General features: G+C 38.8%; 1 protein-coding gene and 1 long non-coding RNA gene across 11 annotated transcripts in view; one reads left to right on the top strand and one right to left on the bottom strand.

Moving 5' to 3' along the window:
* Positions 1-22,963, bottom strand: part of DGKI (diacylglycerol kinase iota) — a 261,990-nt gene that overhangs the window by 18,123 nt on the left and 220,904 nt on the right. For all 9 annotated transcript variants that reach the window (XR_012074228.1, XM_072964373.1, XM_072964375.1 and 6 more), the window contains one exon: positions 1,105-1,142. Coding sequence is in view for 8 of the 9 variants with exons in the window: in XM_072964373.1 (XP_072820474.1) it covers positions 1,105-1,142 (38 nt within the window). In the remaining variant the exon portion in view is untranslated. The remainder of the gene's footprint in view (positions 1-1,104; positions 1,143-22,963) is intronic.
* The window catches only part of LOC140697312 (uncharacterized), a 69,063-nt gene that overhangs the window by 41,371 nt on the left and 4,729 nt on the right, over positions 1-22,963 (top strand). Inside the window, exon 3 of one of the 2 annotated variants that reach the window (XR_012074229.1) lies at positions 15,107-15,362. The exons of the other annotated variant lie outside the window; for it this stretch is intronic. This is a non-coding gene — a long non-coding RNA (uncharacterized lncRNA). The remainder of the gene's footprint in view (positions 1-15,106; positions 15,363-22,963) is intronic. 2 annotated transcript variants of the gene reach the window in all.

Here is a 22,963-nt window from a genome sequence, read left to right as displayed (position 1 = left end):
TTCAGAAGAAGTTGTATACAAAGGCAATTCTTCTCAGCTTTCTTTTAAGGCTTTTGGCTTCTCCATGTGCAGTGGTGCCACACTCCATGAGTGAGGCAGAGCCTCTGCCCTTAGGCAGCTGCTGATATTACAGAGCAGGGTCAGTGCCAGTGTGGGTTACACAGCGGTATGTGTGCAGTCATAAGTACTGATGCCTGAATAGCATGGGGCCAAATACAGCTTTTAGGGTGCTCATAGACCATATTATACTTGTAACAAGTATTTGCATCCCCACTGCATTTAGCTATTAGAGAAACAGATTGACACTATGTTAATAAAAGCTAACATTTTAGAGTCCCTTCTATGTAATAGAACAGTCTTAAGAGCTTTTCATGAATATTACATTCAGTCCTCACAATAAAGCAAACAGAGGCAATACGATTCCATTTTACAGATGAAGAAACTGAGGCACAGAGAGAATTAACTAATTATACAAAGTCACACATACAGTGAATGGCAGAGCCAAGACTTGAACCCTGGCAGTCTGTTTCAGAATTTGCATTCACTCTAGAGGCAAAAATGACCACCTCCTTCCCTCTGAACTAAATTCACCATAAAACATAAGTGTAAATTAAAATATTCTAAGTGGATCAGGGTATCTTATTTTGATTAACTGTTATCCCCAAAGTACAAATCTAATAATGTTGGAAGATGTAGGCTCTGGCCTGGACAATGTGTTGATGGGTATTGTCCAGGTTATTCTTACAGATGCATTCATTGCAAGACCTATCTGAAAAGAAATCTTTAAACCTAAAATATCAGCTTCCAGAGAGCAGGCATTCTGGGCACTGAGCATGCTGCCTCCTGGGGACATGCATTCGTGGTAACCAGCCAAGGCCAACAGCACAGTGCCTTTACACAGACCCTTTGCTGTTAGGAGACGCTGTGAAGACTCCTCTCACCCTCTTTGCTCCCTTCTCAAAGGAACATCCTTCCTCCTCCTCCTCCTCAGCTAGCACAGGCACGGGGTGAGAAATGATATACAGGATCACAAAAATTTGGTGAGAAATGTTGATTTAAAGTACTTAAAGAATCACCAAAAGTTCTGGTAGGAAGATATCTTACCTTCATAAGATCACCAGCTATTACTGCCTGCAAAATTGCTGTGAAAGACAAAAGAGAGATGTCCCATTAGTAGAAGACCCTCTCATTAATATACTACAAAGGGCTGGATCCATATTTTGGAGACATAGTCTACATCTGGGGAAGCAATCAGGGGAGGAGAAGCATGCCAAAGTTTGAATCTTGGAACAGACTAAGTCCTCCTCTTGAGCCTTTCCCTACCTGGGTACTCTTACATCATTCTAGCGCCTACCTGAGCCCCTCCTAGCCCTGGTACAGTAAGGAGAACATGAAATTTAGAGTCACAGAGATTGGATTCAAATCTTAGCCCTGATCCTTACAGGCTGTGGAACACTGGGCAAGTTATTTAACCCCTCTGAGCCTTAGTTTCCACATCTGTAAAACAGTGAGTCTAAATTGTATAGCATTGTTGATTGTTGAAAGGATTAATCAAATCATATAAATGTTTTTAAGTCATCTACTGATGCAGAGTAGGTGCCTAATCATGATTGTTTCTGCTCCTTTCTTTCCAGTTCCTTCCACGTTATCCTCTTGGGGTTCAAAAAAATCACTAGTAATTTTGTTTGTGTTTTATAATTATAAATACTTACTGCTATGGAAATGAAGAGGAATGTAGATAGCAAGGAAGAAACACATTTTAATTATGTTCTGAAGAAAATAACCATGTTATTTATTAGCATATAATTCATTGGTGATTCTTACAGAAGGAACTCTTAATAATTGTTAAGAATTTGTACCGTCACTGAACAAAAAGCCCTCAAAGCATCTGTATTGAGCTCTTCCGAGCCCTGGGTGACCAGATGCAAAGGGCCATAGGCATCTTAAACTCATTCACTGGCCCTGGGCTATGTGCCTTCCCCCAACCAAAGCAGAAGCCTCAAAAACCTGTGGAAATGATGAGGGCTGCCTGAGTATGGGAAGAAGGAGAATGCAGGAGGTGTAGAGAAAAAACAGGAAAGAGAGGGAAGAACTTTTCTTTTCTATAAGAAGCTGTCAGTGGTACACTCTTTCCGTCTCCTTTTGGCTCCCAGCACAGTGCTCTTTGTACATTGTCAGTGCACAACAATGAGATTTTGAACTGATTGAAGAGAAAACAGAAAAGGAGAAGGCAATGGAGCTAAAAATAACAGAAAGGGAATTAATAAAACCTTGTGTCAGAAGAACCCATGAAACATGTCTCACTCTTCCTATTATAGACGGGACACTGGGGTTCAGAGTAAAGTGACCGTCTTGGGCACAGAGCCAACAGTGGCCCAGTCAGCACCATAATGCAGGGCCCGTGACCAGTCCATGCCTCTGTCCAATGCCCTCTGTGAGCTTGCTGTGTAGCGCTATATACAAGGCTCTGTGAGGCCTATAGAAAACGGAATAAAATAGTTTTTCTGAAGAGTTATCAAATTTACAGTGTTGTGAAAAAGGCACTGGAATCTAATTCCTATCTCTAGACACATAAAAAGTCATTCAAACTTTTTGAACAACTTTTCTTATTTGTAGAATAAGATTAACAGCAGCCCTGCTCACTTCTCTGTAGTAAAGATGAACCCCCAAAAGTGCTTTTTTCATAAATAGATATGTTACATTAACAGAAGGGATAGTTTATAGAGTACTTTTGTGACTGCATATAAGAACATGAAAACAATCACGTGTGGCCAAGATGGTGGAGAAAGAGCCTGGCAATGAGGGTAAATTGGTGTGTGAAGTCAAGCAGACATCTATCTGTTCATACAGTACCCATCAGAGGAGAGGCATGGATGAAGGAACCAGGGGGATGGTTGGGGCTTAACCCCGAAGTGACAACTCTACATCAGAGGACAGGGAGGGAGAGGCAGGGCAGAGTATTAGCTATTGCAGATCTGGGAGAACAAATCAGTTTGGGCTTTTATACTACTGGATGTCCTCTTGACTGTGGTAGTACATCCAAGGAAAGAAAGAAGGCAGCTAACCAAGAGCCTTGAAACTCACACACAGAAATTCACAGCAGTGTAGAGCCTATGTTTTTAAGATCATATTGAAACATTTCCCGGAAATTCAAAAGAAAAAGAATAAAGGAGCAAGATAAAAAAAGAATTCATCAATTTAGAACACTTGTGTGAAAAAATCTGATGCATGTAAGCAATACATCAAGACATTGAAAAAATTCCCCAGGACAAAGGCTATTGAGAAGGTAGTAAAAATGAATGAATGAATGAGAGGCTGGGGTAAAACTTATAGCTGTGGAATTCGAAGGATTGTTGGAGGTGAAGTTTAAGCTAACTCTTCCACAAAAAATGGATTTAATTAGCAAAGAAGATTTGGAAAACCCTTACAGGATGAAAGGAGGAGATGAACAAAGACTTGGAAGTTAAATCATGCTGTCTGAGGAGCCCTGGGAAGAGTTCTTCATGATCACATGTGAGGCTGCATCACCTCAGGCCATTACTGAGGAGTTCCACAGGGATCACACCAGTGAGCAACTCTATGTCAAGAAAAGGCACTGTTCTTGAGTTTTATCCTGTGGATAATGAGAAGCTATGGAGGAGTTAAAAGTGTATCAGCGGGTCGTGTAAATGTCCTTAAGCATGCCAGTTTGATTCTGCCCCTCCCCTCCCACGAACAGAGTGATGGCCTGCTCTCTGCTCATTTTCTCCAGATTGCCCACATTATAGTGGCTTCCCATGGCTGCCTCAGGCTCATTCACAACCATTTTTATTTACGTCTTTTGGTTTCCTACAGCCTCCTAATATAAGTCCCCATGAACAGGAAGAAGACCATATAAAAGAATCATAACCACAAATAATTTCCAATTGTACTAGAGATGGAAAACATGAATATTTTTAAGTCAAGCAATACACTCAAGGGTAGCTATTATGCAAACATTATTAGGTACAAGGCCTTCTTCTCTCTCCTGATTAATGCCCTTCCCTATGAGCACTGCTGTTTAAGATTTCCTCTGCATAAACAGAGAATCCATTAGTATTCAACTTCAGATAGTAACCTTCTGAAAGATCAAGCTTAAAAACAATGAGTTGTTATGATTACAGTATTATTCTTTTTTATTTCTTCAGCTCTGAGCTTCCCTTCTCGCCTTTTCCAAAACTCCTTCATACTGAGTAAACAATGCTCCCAAATTCAAAAAAGCAAGGGAAGTCCGGTGCTCACTGGGACACAAGGGTTACTAAGGTGAATCCTAAGTTTCCTGGACAATTAAATCACATACACTTACACAGTCAGACAGGAAAGTAAGGGGGTAGAGAACTGAAAAGTTTGTCATTCTTAGAGTTTAGAATATGAACCATTAGTTCACAAGAAATTGTTCTTCCTTCAGTGCTATGCCTTCCAATAAACTGCTAAACAGTAAACATCCTGAGACGGAAAGCTGGAACGGGAGAGTCAGGGCTATGAGGAAGGGATCACTGTCCTCCTTCTCATAGCCTCTCTTCCTCAGGCCTCCACTCCCAAGAGCCCAGACATCCTTGGACATCCACGCACAGAAGGGAAAAATGACGCCTATCACCTGGAATCAGGACTGGGGGAAAGCAGTCTGTGAGGCAACCGCTGGCCCACCTGCTGCTGCCGGGCCTGCCCTGTTGGAGGCTGTGGGGCTGCGGCTGCACAGAGTGCCCCACCCTCTCCGGGAGCTGATGTTTTGGCAAGAAGTCCAGGTCAGGAACAGATATGTTGTAATTGAGCTTAGAGTCAGACTGCCTGGTTTAGGTCTTGTGAGCACCATTAACTGGCCGCAACCTTGGGCAAGATAGTTTAACCAAGCTTCAGTTCTCTCATTTAGGAGAGGCTCTGCCTTACAGGTGAGCTCAAGGGACAGCGAATCTGATCACTGTAGTCTTCTGTGTAGAACACCGTGGAATACTGATGTTTTTAACAATTACACAGAAATGCATCACGTTTTATCTCTGAAATGAGGAGGTTAGACTAAGGCCAATGACAGCCCTAGAATTTGGCATATGACTGCTTCTAAAAGCATAGTTTAAAGTTGTGAAATTTGCTTTGCAGACAAAAATGTTTATGAATAGAAAGTATACAGAACTTGGCAAAGCCACATATTTGTGAATCTCAATAAATCAACTAGTAACTATAGTGTATATAAAGAGTCACAACTATGAGCACTGATTCCATTTAAGATTTTTAATATTTCATGTTCAGTTATTTTTTAGTTTTTAAATGAATATTCTGTTGCTGAACTGTTTGTCACTTGCTAATGATAGCAGTCATCAAAATCTTTTTTTTTCTTAGTTGTGGAAGGGAAAAATTAAAAGTAAATACAAAAACTGGTGGACAAAGAATGCCTTGAGGCCTGGGGGGTGGGGGAATCAGATGATTCACTGAGAATCATAAATACACATCTGGCTTTGCCAAGTTCTGCTTACATTTTATTCGTAAGTATTGACATCTGCAGGCAAGAATCACAAAATAGAACTAATGCTTTAAAAGTCATATTCTACATTGCAGAGCTCTATCTGGCCTTAGTCTAACCCTCTTATTTCATAGATGAGGAAAATGGGGCTTGGGAAGTAAACTGACTTTTCCAAGGTCACAGAGATAGTTAGCAGTCCATCTGAGACAGAAGGACTCTTGTCTCTTTTATTTTGATTATTTCTTTTATATTTTCTTTTATTGTTTCTCACCCCTAGGACAGGATTCCTTCCACCATGCTAGTTCTTTTTTTACTTGGAACAAGGTGGGCAAAAATTAAAACAACCCCAAATAAAAGTTTCATAAATGCATCACGTTGAAAATGAAGTCAAGTCAATTTATGGCTTTTGGCTCCAACTCTCTCTATGCCAAGGAAGACACTCAATAGCAGGCACCCGCATGGCGAATGTTACATTCACAAGTCCCCTGATCGTGACTGGTGTCTTCATACTTTTTCTTTATTACTTCTTGCTTAGCCACCAGATAGTATGCACTGTCAGCTGCCTGAGCGTTTACTTCTCTGAGATACGTTTTTCTGCATAGCTTTTACTGTATTTTCCGTATCAGAAACATTCTGTCCAATTTTTCTGCTTTGTGAGCAGTCAGCCATGGCTCATGAGCAACAAACTCTGAAGGCTTAGCTCACAAAAATGGAATTTAATATAATCGTCAAACATAGCAAAGGTAATCAAACACACATTTAATGGTATGGGTAACTGACTTATGCTAACTAGGCATAAAGGAGAAAACAGCTCATAAAAATGACTCTAATTAATATTATTTTACATAGTCATCCTGAACAAACTCAAAATGAGGTGAGAGAAAGGAGGAATTAGTTATCTTTAAAGACCTCTGCATTTTAATCTAGGCCTAAAGGAAGTTTTGACAATAATACGATATGTGCCAAGTTCTTGCTAATAATAGCTAAAAGACAGGATTCTTAATAATATATTAGAACAAATTTTCAAGATTATTCTTATAATGACACACGAATCTGTATCAGTTCCCTATTACTGCACAGCAAACAGTTCTGAAACATAATGGCTTAAAACACATAGTGGCTTGGAGTCAGTGGGTTGGTGCTGACTTTCAGTTGGTGTTGGAAAATGACCATGAACAGTAGCCTCTTGTTACCTGTGTCACCTATAGGAGTGTATTTTGCATACAGTGTCATCAGCTTTGTATCATGAGTCTCAGCAGATAAATAAAAAGGCTGAGAACTGCTTAGCTGAAGGACCAGCTTTTTTGGAACAGGAAGAGGAAAGGCTAGTAGAAGCCTATGCAGACAACAAACAGATGCTCGTTGACTTGAATTAGGAATTCTCTATAAGGTGAGCTCTTTTTAATCATCAGATGTAAGAAAAGACTGTCCCCTCCTCCTTTTCTTTTCCAGTTAGGCAAACACTGAGCTCTAGTCCTGTGTTCCCCACACTCTGCTTCCCAGCACCTCCTGCACTGCTGAAATATGGAGTGGAGGGCACAGAGCACACACCTCACATATCTCATCATCTTACCATCTCATTATCATCGGGATTAATCCATCAGTGGCATCTAAACGCCATTATGAGCTACAGTGGTCCAATACTCAAATGCCACCTGTGCCAGATCCCTCTTAGAGTGTGCAGCCAGGGATGGAAGACATAAAAAATAAATAGGTTGTGTTTCTCTCTAATGACAGAGTTAATCCTCAAATTCAGTTAGTCCCTGCTAATTGAATGCATGAATGTATATGGTTCTTTCCATCTGCTGCAGCAATCTTTTTGAAGCTACTGTTAGCATGGAAGAGGTTTCCTGTTTGGAGAAAAAACAAACAGCCCCCATCCAGTGTTCCCTCCTGGCAGAAAACCTGCACCTTGCTGCCAAAGGACCAGGACGTGCTCCCTTCAAAAGCAGTCAGTTCCATTTCCCTTATACACCACTGGAATTAAGTATAAACAGTGCAGGAACCAGATGTCGCTCCCAAACATCCCATTTGTTTATCTCTTGTTGTGAAGTTGATCTCTGGTTGTTTTACATGTTTCAGTCCCATCTCTGCAGTTAAGTCACAAGCACAGGGACTTTGTTTTTAATTTTTTTTCCTCTTTGTTTTATCCATAATCAGCCTTTTAGTGAAAGCTCTATAGTATAGAAAATATGTGAAATGTTTACTAAATACTTGTTTGATTCTTCTGGTGATTCAGCTGGCTATCCTTTCAGTATTCCTCAAACTCTGGGTCCAGGATGACATTATTTAAGTAATGGAAGAAAGCTCACTTTACTGGCCGCTGCTACACCTGGCAGTAAATTTTGGAGTTGAAAATATTTTCATCTCTTTTTTGGGTATATAATTAATACTTATCAGATGCAGTGAGATACCACTGTAAGCATCTCAGTAAACCAGAAATGTCTGTATTTATTATGGATCAAATCAGAGTCTTATACTAAGGAATAACGCATGTCACTTCCTAGAACATCAGTAGTAAGACTTGGATCAGTGCTAAAACAAATTCATAGATTAAGGGGCCAATTGGGTTCACACTCTTCCACAGTCACAATATGTTACTTTCTGCCAACTGTGAAAATATGTGCTAACTTAAGTCACTGAGGCACCAGAGAGGTTCTTAAAAATATCTTCTTGACAGTCTATACAACTCAAAATTGATGTGTTCTCTAGTGATGACAGATTAATATTATTATCATTTTTGGATGAAGTGGGTCAACACACTTTATGGAGTACCATCTTCTAAAGTAGTATCTAGTTACTCCCATAAAACTAGAAAAAGATACAAATTTATTTTTAGCATCAATATTATAGAATCCTATCAGTTATTTTTGTTCAATAAAAAGCTTTCATCTACAAGGAGGATTTTTCCTATTTATAAAGGATTTTAATCTGATTACAACTTACTAAATTCATGAACCCCAAATAATTATACTACACAATAACACTTTCTCCTTCTTAACATCTGAATAAACTCATACATACTAAAATGCTTATTAGCACATTGTAAACTGCTTTAGCAATGTAAGAGATTTAAAAAAAATTCTAGTATTCTCCAGAAGTCCTTCATCCTTAGAATGTTGAGAGAATTTAATTTAGATGGACAAACTTGTTTATTTTTGCTTTCCTGGCATTTGGATGATAAAGTATAATCCTGAGAGGGGAAGAACTAGTAAATAAGGTCCTTGTTTGCCTCACAGATGAGAGCAAGGTGCCAAGCAGAAGAGAAGCTGCTGCTGGCCGTAGGTCCTAATGACTTTTACAGAGAATCTCTGAGATAGCATCAGAGATTCAGCTTTATCCCTTCCCTCGATGTCAGGCCAGCATTCCTCCTATGATGGGTCTCCTTGAATTCATCTGATGTATTTTAGCAGTGTCCTTTAGGACCTCTAAAAGGAACTTAGGTTGGAAAAGTGTGCTCATATTTCATTCAGTGATAGCAGCAAGCAGATCTGACATGGCCTGAAAGTGATGGATGGCTGTTGGTTTTAACCAAACATCAAGACTGCATGGGAAATGGTGTTTAAGGCCAGGATCCAAATACAAAGGAATGTGCTCTAGGGCTCACAAACACGACAGGTTTATGGGTCATCTGGTCATCAGGATGTGTGTTAAGTACCTTATCACTGCCTAGCAGCACGCTGACCACTCTGTTAGAAGGAGACCTTTGTAACTAAGAAAAAGAATGGGGTTAGCCAAAAGACTCCTCACTGGAACAAAATTAAAGCCAAGGACTTAACAGAGCAAAGGTCATTTTCAGGGACACATACCAACAGAATGCACATATAGCAAAAGTGTACCAGTTTTTTAAAAGATTGAATTTCTACAGCCTGTCCTTGTAAAGACAGACAAGATAATTTGTAATTGCAATTAAATTACAATAAAACACTAATTTTGACTCGTCCTCATATCAGCATATGGCAGATACTAATTGGAAGCATAGAAAAATTAAGCATTTTATTTCAGCGAAATGAGAAAATAAGCTTTAACTTTCACTTCAGTGCTATGCTAAGTTGACTAAGCAGCAGCATGCCTGAGAAGCAGGAATTGCAAAGTAAGTGGTTGGTTCTGAGGTTTGCTTCAGTATATGAGTTGAAGTTAAAAGCATTTATTAGCAGATTTTACTCTCTTGTTGCTGAGAAAAGAAATAAAATGAAAACTAAACCTTCATTCTTAGGGATTCATATACTCTAAAGAAAGGAAAGTACCTCTGAAGTAACACGTGTAACTTAAACATCTCCACGTAGCCCCTGATTGCTAAAGAAATAGAGTGATGTATGGAATGATTTTCTAGGGAATTTGTTAAGAAACTGTTCAAAAAGGGAAGATTTGCATTGGCAAGAAAGATGGGAGGAGAGTTTTCTATAGAGAAGATGGCTGGCACAAGGAGGAAAAAGTGATAAGCAGTTTCACTTGATAAAGAGGGATGGATGAAATGGGGGCAGGGAGAAATGAGTCAGGACGAGTAAAGAGAGGGTGCTTCCAAGACTCAGCAATGTGAGGCCAAAGACTTTTTTTTTAATGTTAACGAAAATCACTCAGCAACTCCATTTTCAGAATGTAACCTCGACCGTGACTATCACCCTCTTCCTCAAAGATAAAAGAAGCTTAAATAAAAAGAAAAGAGAAAAAAATGAAAAGATCACTGGGAAATCAGTACCTGAAGAAGAATGTCTTTGGGTGGGTCGTGATTTCTGAGACTGAGGAGAAGCCCGCAGAGTCATTGGGGAAGATACGAGGACCAGAGAGGCATTTGGTCAGAGAAACAGCACACAGCTGCAGAAACAGTGTGGTTTAAACGACTTTTTGCTATCTTGTTTGTAAAAACCACTCAGTTAATGACTGCCTTTCCTAGAGTGAAAGAGGGGCTGGAAACATCACCAGACTGAGCAAACTTGAGTGGATTTTAGCTGATTACAAATCCCTTTTTCAGTAAGCCCTGGGGCTCTGCTTTGTCAGGAGAGAAGTTGGAATCTGCATAATTAAATAGTAATGTATTTTGTTACCTTGATAAAAAGAGCTACTAGTGTGAGAGCTACCAGTCTGAAAGCTGCCTGCAGCATTTATGCACTTGCATAGTTCCTTTTCCAGCGTTTCAGAAGGTGGGTACTTGGTGAGGTGTGGGAATAACAGTGCTGTTTGTCCTCACAAGCAAAAGTAGCAGACTGGCACTCAGCTGCAGGGATCCATGCACAAGCGCCTCAGAAAGCAGGGCACAGGTGTCTCCAAAACACCTCTCCAAAACGGAAGATGACATTTTTGGTTTTTCCTCATGTGTTTCAGTGTCCAGTATTCTTCCTAGCTCAGAGGACTGAGTCTAGAGAACAGAAGGGGCCTTAGATGTCAGCCAGCTCAGCCTGCGTAATGAGGAAACCAAGGCCTTAGGACAGTGCTCTGCCCAGATCACCCAACCTGCAAAGAGCAGAGCCAGGGAGGTACTTGGTCCTTCCCACAGACCAAGGCTCAAGTGACCACTGCCAGAATGACACAAGTCTTTCTCTGCACATTGGGCTAAATTCTCCTTTTGGTTAATTTGACCTCCATAATTTCTCATGCTCTCTGTTGCATTTTTACTCTCCTGCTCTGTCCCTTTCTTTTGTAAATATTTGCAAGCAAACAGTGTGCTAGGTATAGAGCTAAATGCTTTCCCTACATTATCTAATTTAATCATCACCATAAATGGACTAGGTACATAGTATTTATGTAGTAGTATTATCATCCCCATTTGAAAGATGAATAAACTGAGGCTTACTGAGGTGGTCACCTGGCTCAAGGCTGCATATAGCTAATATGTAATAAAACCAAGCTGTCAGCCCAGCATGTGAAAGGCTGACCCGAGAGCCTCTTCTCCCTGGCAGGGTACCACACTGCCCCCCTTATTTGGCTGTACAGACTGTCAAGTAGTACTGGATGTCATTAGGTGAGAAAATGATGTCTTCTCTCCCCAACATTCCCTTCGATGCAGTTTTTCTTGTCTCCATACCCCATACTTTTCTGGCTCTGGTGAGGGAAGGTGCAGAAGACTGAGCTGCAGTGCTGGGGAGAGGAAATGCAGCAGTAATGAAGGACTCATCGTTACAGGGAGGGGTGTCGGCTGGAAGAAGGGATGTTGCGTGAACAGAAGAAAGCCATACCCTAAAATCAGGAGTATCCAAAATGGACCCAGAAGAAGAGGAAGGACCTAGAAGGCTGGCAAAATGAGGAAGCATTTACTTGACTTCCTTATTTTAGAAAAGAGGAGCTGGACTGATGACTATTTTCACAGTTATGTCTAGGACAGCACAGGTCCAAGTAGCTATAATAGGCAGCCTGGGCAACCAAGAATACACACAGGAAAAACGCTTCCAAAATACTGGAACATACAGGTTGAAGTAACGTCCAGGACTAACTTCTAGGAACCAGTTGAGGAAAGTGACAACACATTCTAATCTTTCACAGCTGGTACTCATGATGAGCGAGGCTTAGTCTAAGACCATGATTCAAGGAAACCAGGCACTAGCACCCACTCAGTCCTTTGCAAGAGACAGCCATAAAATGAAAAAATGAGCTGTAGGTGGAGGACACTGGGGGAAAAGTTTTCATCGGATATTAGCGTTTCTATTCAAGTAGAACACAGACAGTTGGAGTCAGAATAACAATGATCCTTTGATAAGGACTGTGCTACAGTAGTGGTCAGTGTACCTGCCTAGCCCCTTGGTTATATGGGTAGCAGTGTAACCCAGATCATATTTCACAGAGTAGAGTAAAAAACTTAAACTCAGCATAGCTTAAAAAGCAAGCACAATTCAGTTCTTCATTTCTGCTCTCATGGATGACTACATGGGAACCAAGTCAAGCACGTCCCACTCCCTTTTTAAACACTTACCTGGAGTATAAGTGATGTAGTTGTAGGAATGAGATCTATAAAAGCTTCATTTGTTGCCAGAAGATCCAAGACACAACCGTATTTGATGACCTCATCCTACTCAGCCACTTAAAAGCAAACCAGGGAGTTAGCCTTCCTCCCTTCCTTTTTCCTTTTTTCCTGTTACGTTCTCAGTTTGCAATGTTTTTTAAATAAATTAACGTAAATGTTCTTGGAGGCCAAAGGCAATCTAAAGCCAAGTTGTAGGTAAATCTTAGTACTCCCCTCTCAACACACACTGACGTCTATAATAAGGCTTCAAAAGATAACTAATTATCATCAACAAAGCATCCCAAAGAAACCAAAAGGATCAAAGGATATTATATAGTTACAGTCAACAGTTGGATTTAATAAAGGGGAATGAGAGAGAATAGTAGGGTCAGGACAGAAATAAAGTAATATAACCTGATTTTGGAAAGCCCAGGGTGGGGGTTTGTTTTGTTTGTTCTGTTTCATTTTGTTTTTAATCTGCAGTGATGGTCTGTTTTCCTAGGAAATGTCAAAGAAGACTAGCCAAGGAAAAGCACGCTGTCCTTTTTGTTCCTTTCCTTTCACACAGCCTTTGGGGAGCACCCAGTGAGACCACCATAAAAGGCCATCTTTGTAGCACATTAGGGACTGAATTTCTTTGCAAAAGGACCAGCACTAAACTATCTTCTACAACAGGGAACAATGTTAATGAGGCCACAATGGAACTCAGATGTGTATTGAAAGTTTCCGTCTGCCAACACCACATACTGCAGCAAATGCAACAGTGAGACTTGTATAGAGAGAATCACTTCTGTGCCAGGGCATGGCACAGAATGGGGCAACGTCTCTATTCACGGAGTGTATAATTAAATCAGAAGGGCAGCACCACCCATGGGGGTAAAATTTGGAATACACTCAGAAAAACAGTAAGTGAATAGGGGAGGAGAAATCATGGGCATTTAAGTTGTCAGAAAAATTCATCATTGTTTGTCCTTAGACTCTATAGAAGTGGCTCCAAAACATGGGAATTAATGAGCACAGAGGAGGGACTTGAATGAAGGACAGTGAAGGTGGTCTGCCAGAGAGGGGTGGGGGGGGATATAAACCGTATGGCTGTGTGACTATGAGGGAATTGGGATCTGGAGAGCGGCCTACAAGCAGGGAGTAGAAATATTTCGCTGAAGCAACACGAGCAAATCCAGGGTGAGGAAGAACCTCAAAAGTGATCACTAAAACGTTTGAATCTAATTAAAAAGCCAGTGGGGGATTCCATAGTCATAAACTGAACTGGGGGCACACACACAAAAAGAACCCCAATCTAGCAACTTTGCATTAGGTAGCCCGAGGTTATTGCCAAGTGGCATCCCGTGATGGCCGATATTGGAAACTCGTCGTAGCAAGGCAGTTAAAGATCTGCAGATGTCTCCATCTGTATCATCAGCCAAGTTTACTTACCACATTTTGCTATAATAGCTTATAGAAAATAAAAGGAAAAAACATCTTTCTTAATCCACTCAATTATTCTGGGCATGAAATAACTGTCTTCCTGTGTGATGTTTCCTTAAAGAAATAGCTACCTTACAAAAATTCTACCTTTTTAAAGAATGAGTGCTGTTGACAAGAAATGAGACCCCCGTTTCTTTGATGACAGAAGTATGGAGGTAAAAGTGGATTGAGAATATAGCTTTAAATTGTTCTTCTATTTCAAGGGTACTGCTCAGTGATACGAGAACAAAAATATAAAACCTTATTTTTTTAGTGATCATTTCCCAACCAATAATTAGGAGGATCAACATTTTCAACAAGAAGGATCAACAATTCCTATTACATTAAGAGCCTGTATAGAGGGGTGGCTAAGAATGGTCTCTGGGTCTAGAGTATCCAAGTTTGAATCCTAGTTCTAACCCTTACTAGCAACATGTGACCTTGGACAAGTCACCTAGTAGGTTTGTGCCTTAGTCTCCTCATCTGTAAAATGGGAATAGTAGAAGTACTGTGATTGTTGTGAAGATTAAATATATTAAAAACATTTAGAACAGTTGGTTCAGTATATAATAGTTTGGTGTACCCTTATAGAAGTTATTTAACCCCTCAGCCTCAATAGAACATAGTATAAGACCCTGCTTGGAACCTACTAAGTTCTAATAAATAGTGACTTTTTTTTGAGTTTTAAGTAAGAGTTTCAAGTAAGAATACACTATGCCAAATAATTTCAAAGTAGCTGAAATTACTTTTGCTGAAACACAAGGACCCAATCCATTAACTTCCAACCTTAGTTTCTCAAAAATCAATTATTCTTTAAATTTTTTTCTTAATTTCAGGAGGTATCTTAGAAAATTATAAAAATTTTATATAATCCTCAAAATTTTATACATTTGAATAAAAATGAATATGAAAAGGGAATGAGATACACTGAACTTTCTTAACAATTTAAGCTAAAATGCTAGATTAAAAAAATCAGGAAATGGTGCTCGCTTCGGCAGCACATATACTAAAAAAATCAGGAAATGTAGGAAAATGGTGCTAATAGTTGCAACAGACTTTGAATATTCTGAAATCACCACATATAGAGAGACAGAGAAACTAGGTAGAATAAAAAACACATGGTCAACATTGACTCAAAGTAACAAGATGGAATCCTTATAAGCCTCAAAATTACGAGTAGCTGGAGAGAAGCTACCAACAGCCAAATGACCTGTGTTTTATCGCTGTCTGTGCAGGAAAGCACAGGGAAGCAGTGGGGCCATTGATGGACCTGAGAACACGAAGCCTCAAAACAGCCATCAGGTGCTCACTGAACAGCCCAGGGCCGATGTGAGAACAGCTACAGAAACTGTCAGAAGCGTTTCCTATTTCCACAGCACATGAAAGCAAAGGCCCCCAGTAACGGCAAAAGTACCTGGAGCATCGCAGCCCCTGGAAACACTTAAAACTGACCATCGAGGGCTCGCCTTCAAGACAAGACCCCAACTGAAGGTAAATGTCTGAATGGAATACACACTGAGAGAACAGGACACTAGGAATAAAGCAAAGCTACCACGTTTTACTGGGACATTGTGCTGTACACCTGCAACCAACACATTGTAACTGACTGTACCGCAATTAAAAAAATAAACAAGAAAACAGTACACACAACCAACAGAAGAAAGAGCTCTCTGAAATTAGAATAGTTCACAAATGTTTTTCTAAAATTAAGAAAAATTACATACAGAATAGCAAAAAAAAAAAAAGTAAAATCTCATATGAGGAAAAAAACAGAATAAGGACCAGAAAAGCACTCCTACAATTGAAATGTCCCACAAAGACTCAAGAAAAAAAAGTAGTAGTGTACTATTTCTTATGAGCTTAAAGACATAAGTAAAGTGATACACAATATAAAGAAATAGCACATACTAGTAGAATAACTCAGAACTCAGGTGATATAATTCAACAAAAACTAGAAATAAAAGGAAAAAACATTTTGCAATTAAGACTAAATTAGAAAGAACACAAGAACAAATAAATTCAACCAATAAAGACTTACAAAAAGAAGATAAAATAAACTTTTAAAAATCAAAATGGAAAAGGGATAAAATGTCAGAAAAATGGCAGATGTTGACAATAGGTAAAGATAAAACATACAAAATGAGTTCCTGAAGAATAAAACCAAATCAAAAAAAAAAATTCAGAACACTGTTCTGAAATTTCGAAAAAATTAAACTCTGTATTTAAATAGTGTAGCATATACCTGAGAACATTATTATTGCAAACTGATCTGTGCCAAGGCATATCTTCATAAAAGTAGTGGACACTGAAGGAAAATAAAATATTCTTTGGGTATTTAGATCAAAAAAGGTGACTTTTATAAGGAGAAAACAGCATCAGACTTCAATAGCAATGCTTTATGCCAAGAGAAGGGGATATTTTTAAAACTGAGTAAAGAACATGTGCCCCAATGAATCTGTACCACAGTCTCTAGCTTTCTTACAAAACTAGTATTTTCTGAGTTCTTTCATGTAATAGCAGTTTATCTGAGCCCTTTACCCTTGAAAAATGTGCTGTATACAAACAACCAAAATAACTAGAGAGACTTCAGCATAATGACTGATGATGAGCATTATCGACTTTAATTTGTTCAAAATTAATGTTAAGAGAGAGAAAGCTTAGTATGCAGTGGCTATATCATCTTAACATCAAGATGTCATAAATCAATAAAAATGCAAGGGAATGTGTTTTAATAGCTTTCAATAATCATAATTGAGTGTGGTAGTATTCTAAGAGTATTGTATGTTTAAGTGGGATAAAATAAAAGATTAGTTAAGGATGTATCTCTCTTAGCTCTGATCACCTGGAAACAATCACCAACACAGTACCTAGTGTGCAGATTCTGGTCTTGAAATACTGTTTCTCATTAAAAGAATCTAAGAGGTTTTAGAGAAATAATGTCTAGGGCAAGAAATACAGAAGATGAGCCTGTAACATCTTGCCACATCAAGAAAGTTATCTAAGAGTATCACCCTCCATATGAAGGAAGCTCTCTGAGAGTGTTAGGGCAATGTTTGAGGTCTTAGAAGCCAACCTGAAAGTACTCCCTTTAGCCAAAGATAGAACAATTTAAAACATCAATGGGAATAAGAAATGCAATGCACTAAGCCCATAACATATGTTAAAATCATGAATTCACAGTTATTTTTAAAAACTGGTCAATTTTAAGGTGATAGGAACCAATTAATTTTCTTGATAACCAGATAAATAAAAGGACAGACTCAAACATTGATTCTGTTTTCTTGCAGGGAACTGTGAGTAGAGGAGATGATAGAATCTTTTCTTAAGAGGACAGAATTCAGAAAATCTCAATGACAGAATCAGAACACTGTTTACAACCCCAGTTAATAAATCTAGATATTGGACATCCACAAAACAGTGACATCCAGACATCATTTGCCAATAGACTTGCCAAACAGGTCAGACGTGAGTTTGATCCAGCCTCTGGATCTAGGTGTTAATTTGTGGAAAATACGGAGGACAGAGAAACACGTGAACTGTGCCCTTAGTGAACACTCAGCCAAATCCAGTCTATGTGAAATTCTGCAGTTCAAATGGCCTGGGTGTTTGAAAAATAAATTCTTTTTTTTAAAATTATATACTACTGTTATTTTTAAAATTATGAAATTTAATTATAGTTGATGTTAACAGAAGGAAAATAACTTGAAGATAAAGTTGTTAAGTTTTATATAACCACAAGATGATATATTGGAATTCAGGCTTAAGAGATTATAAAAACTTTGAAGGCATCAAAAATAAATTTTAAATAAAAGAAAGGGATAAATGGAGAACTTGTATTTAAAAGAGACTTAAAAAGCATACTATAAAAACTGGGCAATATTAAACTGTAGTATTTAGAGTAGCACACTTGAGTGATAATATATATGAGATAACCCAAATTACTATAAAAGTCAGGGTGGTGGTTACTTTTAGAGGACCGGAGGGGATGAAATTAGGGTGGAGACACCACGTGGAGGGATTTCTATTTATCGGCCTGGGTGATGGGTATAAGGGCATTAGTATGATAATAGCATACATTGTTATTTTTATCTTACAGCAAAAATGAAATAGTCTTTAAAAACTCATCACACACACACTCGCCACTGTTTAAAACGTAGATCCATTAAACAAAGTAAATTCAGTGACCCTAGTAGATGACAAGGTGCCAGAAGTACCGGACGCCCTGAAGATCCTCCGCACGCTGAGGATTCTGAGCCCCTCTGGTGGCTGTGTGCGGCCCGGGAGACAAGGGAAAGCCTGGAACCTGCCCTCATAAACTCCCACGGAAAACTCTGTCCCCAAAGAGCTAAAGCAGTGCAACAAGGAATAAGAAATAAAGACTACAAAGGTGTGTGAAATTAAAAACAAAAACGAAACTCTTATGGAAGTCTTCTGCCAACAGCTAAATATGACGCACTCCGAGTTACTGTCTCTGTGTTTCCTATGCATTCTAACCAACCGAACACCACCCAGCCCCTCAAACCCACAAATGGAGAATTTACGTTAATCAAGTTTGGTAGTTTTCTCTGGTGAGAGAAGAACATCTCTGAAGGAGGGAAAGAATTTTCATGCATGAAAGTCCAAAAAAATGAGCAGCTCACCTAGAGTAATCTTAAAGGAACATAAGTAAAATTCAGTAAAAATGAACAAGTCAACAACTTTGAAGAACTTAGCCAGGATGCATTTCAGAGAAACAAAGAGAGATAAAATAGGGAAGAGAGGGGTAAGACAGGTACAGGACAGCATGAAAATGTCTAACCTGCATCTAAATGGAATTCCAGAAGGAGATCTATGGAGAGAAGAGGAAGTCTTCAGGTAATGTTTGTACTTAAATGTCTACGTTAGAAACAAATAAGCCAAACGATTAGAAGAAGGAAATTATAAACATAAAACAGAAAAAAAAAAAAGAGGACCAATAAAGGTAAAAAACAGTTTCTTGAAAAACCAAGAAGATAAACAGGGCTCCAGGCCTCTGATGAGAGGGTGGACACACACACACTTACACACACAGGAAGCAGGCATTAATGGTATTAAAAATGAAAGGTGTATGTAACCTCAGATCACACAGATAATATTACTTAAAAATTTATGCCGAAAAATAACTAAAAAATGGATGACTTCCTTAAAAATAGTTACCAATACTGATTCAAGAAGACACAGAAAATATGATCTCCCTAAACATACATAAAAATACAAATCTATGATTGAAATTTTTCCTGCAAAGGAAATGCCAGCCCCAGGCAGTTTTATTAATGGGATGTTCCAAGCTATTCAGGAAATAGGTAACTCAAGTGTTATACAAAGTCTTCCAGATCTTAGGAAATGAGGAAACACTTTCCAATTCATTTTATGAAGCTAGGAATACCGTATGTGCACTATACAATAAAAAAAAAAGGCCAATCACATGAACATGGATGTAAAAATCCTACACAGAATATTAGTAAGCTGAACCCAGCAATATATAAGGAAGATAAATGTAATAACCAATTTGAATTCATCTTACGCATATAATACTGCTTTCCATTAGAAAATCAATTAATGAAATGCACTACAATAAAAGGCCAAATGAGAAGAAGCATATCATTATCACAAAAGATGAAGAAAAAAGTATTCAATAGAAGTCAGTTCTCATTGAAGTCGGCAAATCTGGATGAAGGGGAAGATCCTTTAAAGGCTGTCTGCAAAACCACCACACCACCAGCACCACGACCATGTGTCAGTGACCTTCATGCTGACTGGTGATTTGTGGACGGCGTTCACTGGAGAGCAGGACCAAGTCCGTGATGCTGACTATCTTTACATCTACTCGATACTGAACTGAAGGTTCTAATCAGCACAGACAGAATGAGAACACATGCAGAGCATGATGGCTGGAAAGGATGGAACAGAATTCTCAGTACTTGTGGATGACACTGCCTGTGTGGAATTCTTTCCTCACAAAAGGATCCTTCAGATAAAAGTTTATGAATGTAAGAGACTAGCAGGAATCTTGATTCAAGATTTTGAAATAAGAATCTTGAAACAATATTCTTTAAGTCAGCTGCCTCTTAAAATGCCAACAATGACAGCTTGGAAAATACAGTTTTAAAAATACAAAATGTCACTAAAAATGTAAAGTACTTAAGAATATATTTTACAAAAGATGGCCAAAACCTTCATAAAGAAAATTATAAAGCTCTTTTGATAGGCATCTTAAAAGGCCAATTTGTCTTTAAAAAATTAAATGTAAAGAGAGATGATTTGAGACAGAAAGACCCATTATCATTAAAATATCAGTTCTCTTTATAATGATTTATGGATTCATGCAATTTCCATGAAAATTGCAAAACTTTCATAAGCTGATTCTAAAATTATATGGAGAAACAAAAGTCCATGTACAGTCAAGACAAGAAGAACAAATTTTAGGTATCCCCCAGATATCAAGATTTCTACCAAAGTTAGAGCAATGAAAATAATGTGGTATCATGCAATAGACATGTGGATCAATAAAACAGAAAAACGAATCTGGAAACACATGAATATGGGGGGACCGAACAGGCTCTGCCCGTCAGTGAAGGAAATCAATGATAATGACTGGTTATATATAAGAAAAAAATCAAAATAAAACTGGATCTTTACCTCTCACCAAACCACAAAATCTAGTCCAAGATATTAAAGACACAGCTGAAAACTCTACACTATAAAAACTGTAGAGGTAATGGGACCATATGATTATGCTATGAAAGGATACATACCAAAGGTATAAACCATAGAGAAAATATTAAATTTGATTACATTAAATTGAAGATCTATTCCTCAAAAACATTTTACAAGGTAAACCTCAAACTGAAGAAAATTTGCAATACATATCAACAAATATTTTTTACCTAAGATACATAAAAATGTTTATGAATTATTAAGAAAAAGATAACCCAGTAGGGGGAAATGGGCAAAAGAACTAAAGAGGCATTTCACTGAAGAGTAAACACAAGTGACCTATAAATACATGAAAAATGTTCAGTCTGGTATGTAATTATTTAATGCAAATTAAAATCATGACGTACCATTTGACACTCCCACCAAATTGGCAAAAAATTTTTTAATTAATATCAAGTGTTGGCAAGGATGTGGATCGATGGGAACTCTTACCTACTGCAGTTGGGAGTGTAAATTAGAATGATCACTTTGGAAAACAGTCTGTCATCATGTGGTAAGTTAAATATGTGTATAACCTACTACCTGATTACGCCACTGCTAGGTTTAAGCCCTAGAGAAATTCTTGCACATGGACACCAGGAGGAGTTATGAAAAAGAATGTTCTTAATACTGTTTAGGATAGCAAACAAACCAGTATCAAACAAAAAACCCCTAGCGTCCAGCTAAACATTAACCAGCAGAATTTGGATGCATAAATTGTTACACAGTCATACAACAGAATACTATACGACATGAAAAATGAATGAAATGAGTATGACACATCGAGGCTGAATCACAAAAACATTCCGAAACAGAAGGAAATCACAGAAGAGTTTGCAAAATAATTTATAAAAGTTCAAAATAAGCAAAACTAGATACACATACACACATTTATATTATAGAAATGTGTAGTAAAATGATAAAAAGTAAATTTTTAACAAAAATGGAATAGTAGTGTTCCCATAGGAGAGGGAGGAGAACATAATCAGAAAGGCAGACATGAAGCCTCCACAGTACAAGTATTTTCTGGATGAGGGCTGGGGGCACATGGTAGTTCCTCTGGTTATAAATTTAAACTGAGCCGATACGAGTTCATATGTTTTAATGAATATTATCTATTTCACTAAAACTACGTGTATACATAAATACTTATACCAGAGAGAAAAATGAATTTATGGCATTTGAGCCAAGAGACAGCCACTGATGTATTAAGGAGCTCTAGGCCACACCACAACCTACTGCAAAGTAAAAGTGCCTCCGAGCGGTCAGTGGACTCATCCTTGGGCACTTACACTAGTGACGGCGGCTGCTACAGCTTTATCTCCACGTAGCCCGCACTCCCACCCTCGTCCACTGTGTTACTGCGGCAACAGAAACACTACCGTACAACGTGAGAACCCGTACTGCCCACGTCCAGGAGGTAGGACAGGAGAAGGATGCCTGCTTCCGTCCTGCCAGGGGGAACCAGACTGTCAGCACTTCCTTCCAGGGGAGTCAAGTACTGTCTTCTATTTCGTAAGTGAACAGACATCTGTTGGAGGCTGACCCTCTGTCAGTGCACACATGGCACAGACACACACACACACAGCGCACACATGGCAGCAGCAGAGAGGCACTTTGAGAGGCCAGGAAGAGAAGCTGCCTAAGATGACCGACGGGACAGCATCTGAGAGCTCAGAGCAGGCGAAGCAGCCTGGGCGCCGGAGGCGGCTCCAGGAGCAATTTAAATGATGAAGTGCTATGCACTAAATGCAGAGGAGACTCACAGGACAAGGCAATCCATCACTGCCAGGCTTATCTTCTGACAAGGAGTAGGACTCCCGCTTCCAGCTGTAACATTAAAATGTAATGTTTCCGCTGGGACTCAGCATGGCAGGCTTCCCCGAAGCTTCAGTTTCACTCAGTTAACTAACTGTGAGAGAATGCGACATTGGTATTTACTTTTTTACAGGGACAAATCATTCCCAGCAGGAGGGAGAAGTTGTTATTTTAGGTCTGTTTTGTTTTGTCATTAAAAAGAAACTACTCACACAGTAGTAAATAAACTCTTGTTACAGGGAAATTTTTTTACCTCTGTAATTCTGTCAATTGACCTTAATGCTGACAATCATTCCTTTTGTTTTCTGGGTCCATGATGGGTAAACGAGCAAGAGACAAGTGTTAGAACGAGGTCTGAAAATTAAACTCTACCACTTACTAGCTGTGATCTTCAGTAGGCTATGTAAGTTCTCTGAGCCTGTTTCCCCCACTAAAAATTGAGAAGAACACATTTATTGTGTGTGTGATTTGCTAAAGATGAAGTGAAATGATGTAGTTGAAGCACTTCAGCACAGTGTTTAAGTTTCTGTTTCTCTAAGAAACAATAAATTTTAGCCTTT

The sequence above is a fragment of the Vicugna pacos genome, chromosome 7 (genome assembly GCF_048564905.1).
Source record: "Vicugna pacos chromosome 7, VicPac4, whole genome shotgun sequence".
Taxonomy (NCBI): Eukaryota; Metazoa; Chordata; class Mammalia; order Artiodactyla; family Camelidae; genus Vicugna; species Vicugna pacos.
The sequence above is the reverse complement of the archived record's forward strand: the minus strand, read 5'-3'. Positions and strand labels throughout refer to the sequence as shown.